This window comes from Galeopterus variegatus, unplaced genomic scaffold, assembly GCF_000696425.1.
Source record: "Galeopterus variegatus unplaced genomic scaffold, G_variegatus-3.0.2 Scaffold949, whole genome shotgun sequence".
Lineage (NCBI taxonomy): Eukaryota > Metazoa > Chordata > Mammalia > Dermoptera > Cynocephalidae > Galeopterus > Galeopterus variegatus.
The window spans coordinates 153,446-163,118 of record NW_007727060.1 but is presented as its reverse complement, the minus strand read 5'-3'; the positions used below and the strand labels follow the sequence as shown (position 1 = coordinate 163,118).

The 9,673-nt window shown below is 41.2% G+C and overlaps 1 protein-coding gene across 1 annotated transcript in view; it reads left to right on the top strand.

Moving 5' to 3' along the window:
- The window catches only part of DNAH11 (dynein, axonemal, heavy chain 11), a 364,599-nt gene that overhangs the window by 250,346 nt on the left and 104,580 nt on the right, over positions 1-9,673 (top strand). The window contains exons 62-64 of the mRNA XM_008573669.1: positions 1,160-1,303; positions 1,926-2,108; positions 3,798-3,899. Of these exons, the coding sequence (XP_008571891.1) occupies positions 1,160-1,303; positions 1,926-2,108; positions 3,798-3,899 (429 nt within the window). The remainder of the gene's footprint in view (positions 1-1,159; positions 1,304-1,925; positions 2,109-3,797; positions 3,900-9,673) is intronic.

The window sequence follows — 9,673 nt, the reverse complement described above, 5'->3', positions numbered from 1 at the left end:
AATATTGTTGAATACTAGTTAGCAATGTGAGATATGGTTTATGATTAAGTGAATAAAGCAGACTATAAAATAGGATATATTTTATGACTAATTTTTTTGGTAAGAGCATTCATCTACATAGAAAAAAGATTGGAAAAAAATAAAAGAATAACTGGTTATCTCTGAGTAAATGGAATGTTTGTTTTCTTCTTTGTGTTCCTCTAAATTTACAAATTCTTCTTTGAGTAGATTACTCCTTACCCAGACACATTAAATTAAGGTCACTTAAAATACAAAGCTGGGTATACTTATAAATGATAAAATAATCATGGTTAGCCAGCTTGCAATTATCATTTGTATCATAAGCGTATTGTACATCTTTGCTTCAAAGAACCTTACCATTCTTTGCAATCATTTACCAAATAATTAGGCAGTTCCTGGTAAGCAAGCAGATTCAGGTTCAACATTTGATAAGGTTTTATAAGCAAGGGTGTATTATATAGCACATAAAATATTACAGGAAATAGTTGGCTGTTTGCTTTTGTTTTTGGAAACAGGTATCACGAATCTACATGTACTTCTTAAAGGTACTGACTAATTTCTGTCCCAGAGAATTTGTCCTGATACTTGTAATTTATACCACTAATTCCATCATTGGCTAAATCAGTGTTGTAACCTGAGAGGATTAAGGAGCAGGCAAGAAGGTGCAGTCTATATGGGACACCTGAGAGTCACTGTAGTGTAATGGAAAATGCTTCTTATTAGTGCATGTAAAGCAGGAAAACAAAACTAAGAGAATGAACTGAGTTGCATTTCTGGGAGAGCCAGGTTAAAGTGAAACTATATTACATAGCGGAATAGAACCTGTAAATACCTTACAACGTATATGTGTATAAAATGTCCTAGCCTTGGTGAGCAGGGCTCTGCAGAACTAGTATACCAGATAGATTTTTTTTTTCTTGGAAGCAAAAAATGGGCAGAGATGCTTCCAGAGAAGTGCCCAGCAAGAACTGAAGCTCCTGGAGTTCCAAGGTAGCATCCCTGGGCAGGTGGCAAACAATTGCCACACAGAGAGGATGTGCTCAGGAGAGGTGCGGGGCTACTCAAGACCAGTGTTGCTGCTTTACAGCATTTCTGCAGACTGCCCTGACCCAAAGTGTGTATGTGCCCTTTGCTTCAGGTCAACCTCACTGAACTGAAAGCCTTTCCCAACCCTCCCATTGCGGTTACCAATGTCACTGCGGCCGTGATGGTCCTCCTGGCTCCACGGGGCAGAGTGCCAAGAGACCGAAGCTGGAAAGCGGCTAAAGTCTTCATGGGAAAGGTACTATCCAGCCTGGCAAAAGGAAACTCCCCGTGATTTCTATACTGTTTTCAGTACTGTGGTTATGCTTGGGATGTTCAAGTCAAAGGAAATCCTCTTCATAGTTGCTGACTGTAATCTGCTGTATGTGTTCTAGACTTACAGTTTTTGTTTGCTAAGTTAGAGGTTAGCTTGGGGTTGAGGCATACCTAAGTCAATGCCAGCAGCAGGTGGAAGGTTGCTAATTATTTGCAAAATTATGAAAGCACTTAAGTGTAGGAGAGAGAAAATTACATGGATTTCTTAGGGTGGAAAAATGTTAATAATGTACAAAAAGGTGAAGCAAAGGAGCTTTTTGGTGTATGTTTTGCTTTTTCTCTTTGCTTTTCTTTTCTTCAAAATGTGAATACCTCCTGTGCCAGGACTGAATATTTTACCCTGGGATAGAAGAGGTTTGAAAAGTGTCCATTGCTAATTCTAACTTCATACTGTAAAGACTGAAAAAGTCAAGCAGTAGGATAAATGCAGCTTGCCAATTTTGCCTTTGTAATGTGAGTCTTAAAAACTGATTTTAACTTTTGATCTAGGAATTTTTCTCTGCAACCAAAATGGGTTCATTGCAAAAAGTCTTTTTGCTTTGCAGGTTGATGATTTTTTGCAGGCTTTAATTAACTATGACAAAGAGCACATTCCAGAGAACTGTCTAAAAGTGGTCAATGAACAGTATTTGAAAGACCCAGAGTTCAATCCAAATCTGATTCAGACCAAATCTTTTGCAGCAGCTGGTCTCTGTGCCTGGGTCATCAACATCATTAAATTCTATGAGGTATCATTCCTAATCTGATGGTTTACAGGTGTTATTCATAAAGAAACATAAATATATCAGTTTCCAAGTCAGCAAAAAATGTAAAATAATTTTATATTTAATTTTCTAAACAAGGATATGTAGTTCTAAGAATGAGATATGTACATGTCAGAGTATACAGAATTATGTACAGAAGGATATTTGAAATGGTAGAAACTGTTTTTTTGTTTTGTTTTTTAGGGTAAAGTGGTTAGCTACATTAATTTGAAGAGCAACAATTAACTTGCTTTAATTAGATCAAAACTTATTGCATTTATGAATTATATTTATTTACATTAAAATATTCAATTTATGTTGACTTGAAACAACTACAAGTCTCGATTCACATTGAATTAAACATAATCCTTGCTCTTAAAGCAAAAATTTACACCATCTCTATTGTAGATGTAGTGAGGTGAGAAAATAACAATTTCCTTGCTTTAGTGTTTTAATGAAGGGTAAATTTTTGCCTGTGTATGGTCTAATCTAAAATTTGTACTTTTGGGCAGAATGAAAGTAGATTATCATTTCATTTAGTCATTTATTTATCAAATATTTATTGCCTGCCAACTGTGTCCCAAGCACTTTGCAAAGTACTGACTGCGAGAAAGGAATAGTACATGGCCCTTGACCCTGAAGAACTGTCTCATTTTTGTCTTCAAAGGTTATATGTTATATTCAAATATGAAATTACTGAGAAAAAGCCAGTCATAGTCAATGCCATTCCCAAAATGATTTTCATAACCCAGGTTGTATCCTTTATATACTGCAGGGCCCACAGGAAGGGGACTCTCTTGATCTCTCTCTTTAGTGAGAATCTTTATAGAGCAAGAGTCGAGGCAAATTGCGGTAGATCTGTGTCCTCTCTCCATGATAAAATGCCTGAATGCTGTGTTCTCCTTGTACCATAGGTGAAAAGATGAGCATGGAGCTAGACTGTGGCTGTGTTCTATGTTGTTTCACTGTAAAATAAGAAATAAAATTTAATTTCCTTCTTCTTTCCCCACCATGAGAAAAATTGATCCACCTAAATTCTCAAGCCTTCCATTCAAATAGCACAGGCTTACAGTTGTCAGGAACTTAGAAAAGAAAGTGAACGTGTGGTTATTATTGTGTGAGGATATCTCCCATTTTCCCTTCCATGTTCGCTGAATTTCTCCACATGTGTTTTGTACTTTAAAGGCTAGACCTGATCTGAACTTTACTTATAGTTTCTGCACACTGCAGTTTCTAGTGAGATGGGAATTATCTTCACAATTTCTTGCAAACCAATTTTAATATCTTAATGGTATTTGACCTATATAGCATTTTAGGCAAATACTTGCAGCACTAATGACCAGAATAATAAGTAAATCGTAGAGGACCAGAGAAAACATGGAAGGATGTGTGGATTTTGCTCCGCCTTGGTGGTATCATGGCTAAGAAACAAACAACAGATCGCTAGGGGAATTAGAGATTTTAATTCTAAAATTTGACTGGTTGGTTAGCTCAGTCAGTTGGAGCTCAGTGTCAAAACACCAAGGTCAAGGGTTTGGATCCTCACACCAGCCAGCCTCAAAAAAAAAAAAAAAAAAAAAAAAAATTGTAAAGCTTCCAGCCTATGCAGGATTGAATGAGTTGTCCTCTTTACATCTTTATTACCTTATGAATTTAACTCCCATGGATTTTCAGGTCTACTGTGATGTGGAGCCAAAACGCCAAGCATTAACCCAAGCAAACTTAGAACTGGCTGCAGCTACTGAAAAACTAGAGGCTATCAGGAAAAAGCTTGTGGTAAGTACAAACTACTGTTATAACATTGCAAAAGTTCCCAAGAGGCGGTCCCTGCGTCCACCTTAGGATCCAGCTTCAGACAGGGCCGTGTCTGAGTCCTACCAACCAGAAAGGATCTCGATCTTCCATGAATGTATTCATTTATATACTCAGTAGATATTTCTTGTCTGCTATATGAATAGACACTGAACTGGAAAAGTGGAAACATTCATGGCCTACAACTTAAGAAACTTTCACAGTCTGGTAGCAGAAGGAAGAGGGTAGCACAAAGAGATTAAAAGCAAGGCTTCCAGAGCCAGCCTGCCCACTTTATACCCTGGCTCCCCTGTTTACTGTTTCATCCCGCACTAGTTAGTTAACCTCTCTGAGCCTCTGCTTTCTCATCTATGAAATAGGTATTGTTTTATACAATAACATCCACTTCTTAGGTGAGACTGTGAAGATTAAATAAGAGTAATTCATATTAGGAATTTAACATAGTACCTGGCACTGGGTAAGTGCTTAGAGAATATTAGCCATGAATATCATCATCATTACTATTTTTACAAATATATAAATAAGTCATTCTAGCCCAGCATTATAAATATGCATGTGACTATGTACAGAATGCAACAGGAGCGTCAAAAAAGTACCAAGCCTGGAGAAATTAGAGGAAGATTCTTCGCGAAGGTGTACTTGACATGGGCTTTGAATGTTGTTTAGGAGACACCAGGATGGCTAGAATGAGAAAGGTATTCCTGGCAGAGAATAAGGAGGAGAGAAAGAGGCAGTTGGGACACTTGAAGAGTCACAGTAAGCCAGAGCCCTATGATGAATGTTTTGGGGCATGTTGGGAATAGCAGGGAATAATGAAAGCTGAGCTTGCAGAGGCGAGCAAAAGCCTTCTTTGCCTTTCATGCTACTGAATTTAAATTGTGTCTGACTAGCGATATTGAGCCATTGCAAGATTTTAACAGGTTAATGATATGACCGAACTAGTGTTTCAGCAACTGCACAGGCACTGGAGGGAGAGAAGAGTCCAGAGGCAGAAGGACATCGGCGGGACTGTCTGGGAGTGGAGTGGTGGTGGTGGAGGGCAAGGAGGGCTCAGGTGGCTGGTGGGACGTGAAGAGAGCGAGGAATGCAGAGGAGAGGTGCTGAGGGTGGGGGCTGCCAAGTGGTGACAATGATGGCTACCTCGCAACATGGGCATTGGCAGCTTTTGACTAGTCAGTATTCAGTCTGCTTTCCTTGAATGACCACAGCCTGATTTTCTTTGGGGAATTACCTCTCCTCATTGGATACACACAGGTGGGACTTTTAGCAGGCGTACCCTCTCCTTTTCTAGGTAAGGACCAAATATACAATCCAAGCTTTGCCAATTTGATCCCCCCAGCTCTAGAATTTGAATCATGAGTGAAAGGAACCAAACACTAAAGCAGAGTTCATGCATTCCAGAAATAGTGGGCTCCTGAAACTTTTAGGCAGTTTCTGCTTGCAAGACCCTCTGGAGCTCCTTGGTACCTGTATATGGTTCTCTGCTTTTCCTTCTGAGTGCTCCCCTATCTCCCTCCAGTAAATTCTCTTCAGCTTAAATTAGCTAGAGGTAGTTTCTGTCATTCTCACCTATGAATCCTGATGTATCCAAACAGTGCCCCATATGCAGTACACAGCAGATACTTCAAAAACCTTAGTTCCTGCTCTCGTCCTATAGAAAACCCATGCATTGGTGTTCAGCAGTCAGGACTGGAATTTGCAAGGGAAGCCTGGTTCAGGAACATAGATTTGGGAATGGTTGGCATGAGCATCGTGTGTAGAGAGATTGGGAGTGGGGGGCTGAGGGGACCTCGGGCAGGATATTTCTGTCTCAGAGTAAATCCTGTCATAGGCCCCTGAGCAGGTGAACCCGGTAGCCACTGCAGTCCAGAATCTGGTCCTCAGAGTGGCCGGGCAGCCAAGGCCAGGCTTCTGGGGCTGAGGGGACCTCGGGCAGGATATTTCTGTCTCAGAGTAAATCCTGTCATAGGCCCCTGAGCAGGTGAACTCGGTAGCCACTGCAGTCCAGAATCTGGTCCTCAGAGTGGCCGGGCAGCCAAGGCCAGGCTTCTTATGGAAAGGGGTTTGAACTAGGCCTGCTTCTGTCTGGGGCCACTACTTGTCAGTTTGACAAAAGAAAAAAGGGGGACACTTTCTAATAGAGAGCACCTCCAAGATTCCAGGGTCAGTTACGGAAAGTAGAGGAGTGAGATCAACTTACTGCCACGGATAATTGAAGCACCTCTCACAATAATTCACTCCCTCTTACCTTTTGAGGCTGCTTCTTCTAAAGACCTTTCTGGCCACCACTCCCCTGCCAGGTGACTTGGCCCTCCCCTCCTTTCTGTCCAGTCAATATGTATTCCTACTACAGCATCAAGTACACTGTTCAATAAATGCCCGGTGACTGGTGAAAGAAAAACAAGTCATCAAAAACAGCCACTAATTTAGATAAGTTCTGGATAAACCTATTAATTTTATAAAAATTATCTTCATTCATTGGTCAAAACTCACTGTCCACTTGACTAAAACCTTTAGAAAAATGCTGTCATCTACATTAATGGCTTCATATAGATGTTAGAAGCAATTTAATGTTCATGGAAAAAGTGATGAGGATGCTCAAGACAACCATAGTGTTAAGACTTTCTGTGTCTGTAGAACTCCTAATACTTTGGCTACAGTCTACAATTAGCTGAAAAGAATTGTTCACACTGATTGTTTTTAAAGATCCTCAATATAAGCGGAGGTTCACATTTCAATAAGCCTCAGAACTCAGTTTTCAAAGACAGAGAAAAGGAGGGCAAAGTAATAATCAACATGGCTTTATGAAGAACAAGTCTCCTCCATCCCCTGTAAACAATGGATTTCCAGAGAGTAGTTGTTAATATGGCAGAATCCATTCTCTTCCAAGGCCACATGGCTTGTCATGCTAAGGGCAAGGTGTGTTTGCATAGTTTCTGTCCGTTGGCATGCAGTGAGGTAAAGGATTGAACCCAGTGAAATTATAGTTTTTGCTTGCTTTGCCTTCATTTCTTCCAGCCTTTTTTGCTGGTAAATTTAACTCTCAAAGTAGAGGATGTCAACATTAGTGTGTAGGAAAAGGCACTCAAGGAGCTTCTAAGATGCAGATTTCTGAACCCCGCACAAGTGTAAACTCTGATTCTGAAGTACTAGACTGGGGGTCTTCAGAATCTGAATTTTAAAAATAAGAATTCCACGAGATCCCTATGCTGGTGGGTCAGGAGATTTCACTGTGAGGAATCACTGCCTAGACTCCCTGCTTATCCATCTCATCCTCTCTGCCCCCATTCTGTTTCGTGATTTAGGGTGAATTGTATTCACCTTAAATTGGGTTGCTACAATAACTTCCTTGGTTTCCCTGGCATCAATCATTTGTCTTTTCAAATGGATTTTTATATAGTCCAAATTTGATCCTGTTACTCGTATGTAAAAAAAAAAGAAAATCTTCCATTTGGTCAACACCATCCTGTTGGTAAAATCTTATCCCATTTCATATTGCCATCACTGTCATAATCATCATCGTAGCTAATACATAACAAACTCCTGCTCTATGCCAGATGCAAGGCTAACATACATTAATTTAAGAAATTCATCTTCAAAAACCTTAGGAGGTAGGTACTGTTTTCTGCTCCAGTTTACAGATAAGGGTCCCAAGGCTCAGGGTGGAGCTGGGACTGGAGCAAGAGCAGCCCGGCGTGAGCAGTCACTGTGACTCTGTGCCAGATGTCAGCAAACTTCTTCTTCCTTAAAGAGCCAAATAGTAAATATTTTAGGCTTTATAGGCCAGGAGGCAATGTCTGTAGCAACTCTTTGTACACCTGTCCTCAGAGAAAGGTTAATAGTATTTTTTACATCTAACATCTGAAAATGTAAAATCCATTTTTTGCTCACAGGCCATACAAAAATAGGTGGCTGGCTGGGTTTGACCTGCAGGCCATAGTTTGCTGACCTTTGCTCTGTACTAACATTGAAAACCATTTGCAACCTGGTGCCTTCTCACCTGCTAATTCCCCCGGGTCTTCTAGATCTAGCTTAGACTTTATTTTCTCCATGAAGATCTCCTAAACGACTTCGCTACTTTCTGTTATCCCACATACCCTGCTCATCAGAGTACGGCTCATCCCAACATGCAGACCGTCATGTCCTTTCTGTCTTGCACACAAACCATAAGCTCCTTAAAGTTTTTAACTTTTTATGCCTAGTACGTGACACGTGGAGGTACTTAAAAAAAAAAGATAAGTTAGGGCCGAGCCCGTGGCACACTCGGGAGAGTGCAGCGCTGGGAGTGCAGCAGCGCTCCCACCGCGGGTTCGGATCCTATAGAGGGATGACTGGTGCGCTCACAGCGCTCACTGGCTGAGCGCGGTGCGGCCGGTCTCAAAAAAAGGACAAAAAAAAAAAAAAAGATCAGTTAAATGAACAAACCACAACTACATCTTCTATTTTCATTAAAACATCCATTTATTCTGATGGAGTGGCTCACTATTCCTTTAACAATCAGCAAACATTTTGATGCTCGACTAGGTGCTGCAGACAGAGAGGGGAATAAGGCTCCGTGTCTGCTCTGGAAAATCTTATAGTGGACTTAACAGATGCCTTCTGATTTACTAGGCACTATCAAGGGAGTTTGCACTGGCTGTCACTGGAGCACACAGAATACAGTGGTCAGTTCTGCATGTGAGGAGCAGGGTGGGTTGCTCAAGAAAGGTTTGGTGAGTCTTGAAAGATGGATTGGTTTTGCCTGGAAGATGGGGAAAGAGCATTTCATGAAAACAGTGAGAGAAGGTCATGTCTTCTATGGACCATGAGTAGCTCAGTATGGCTGAAGAGCAGAGTGTCAGTGTGTGGGGGTCATTTTTGATGAAAAGGGAGGTACAATCACACAGGAACTTGCAGAAGATCGGTTAAGTAGGTAAGTGTTTGTTCTAGAGGCCAGGAGATTCCAAGCTCTCTAATACTGAGGACTCTTCTTAATGCCCAAAAAAAAAGTCACAATCATGAGTAATAGTTGTATTTTCTTCTAACCAAATTATAGATGATGTTCAGGGCAAATGTAGACCCTGTGAGCCCCAGCAGAGCAGACCTGTCCCCACTAAGGGTCTGCAGGCCACGGATGGGAACCACCACTCTCAGTCACAATGAGCCATTGAAGGACTGTCATTAGGGAGCAGGAGGGATGGACTGACCACATTTGCCTTTTGGAAAGATAACTCTGGGTCAACGGACAAAGGGAAAGAAGACTGGAAGCAGAATGACAGTGGAGGAGAATAAAATAAGATCAAGGAGGGAACCGTGGATTCCACACACTTCACAAGCTGGGCCCAAAAAGGTGGTACCTGAAAAAGCAAGAAAGAGGGATTGTTAGGGAGGAAAGAGGGAAGCCAGGAGAGAATGGTGTCATGGGGGCCGAGGAGGGAATCTTAAGAGGAGGGGAGTCCTCGCCCAGAACGAATCATAAAGAGGCTAGATATGCCATGGGTCTGAGCACAGGGCCTGGAGGCACACAGCTTGTTTTCATTCCAGCCCAGCACTTCCTACCTACGTGACCTTGAAGAACTTACCTGACCTCTTTGGCTCTAGTTTCCTTATCTGTAAAATGCGAAAATCCCTCCTGAGCTTTCTGGACAGATCAATTGAGTTAACATGTGTAAAGTGCTTAGAATCGAGCCTGGCATGTGCTAGAGGATCAATGATTGCTTGTGGAGTTATTGTTATTATTGTTGGTTTTTTTTTTTTTT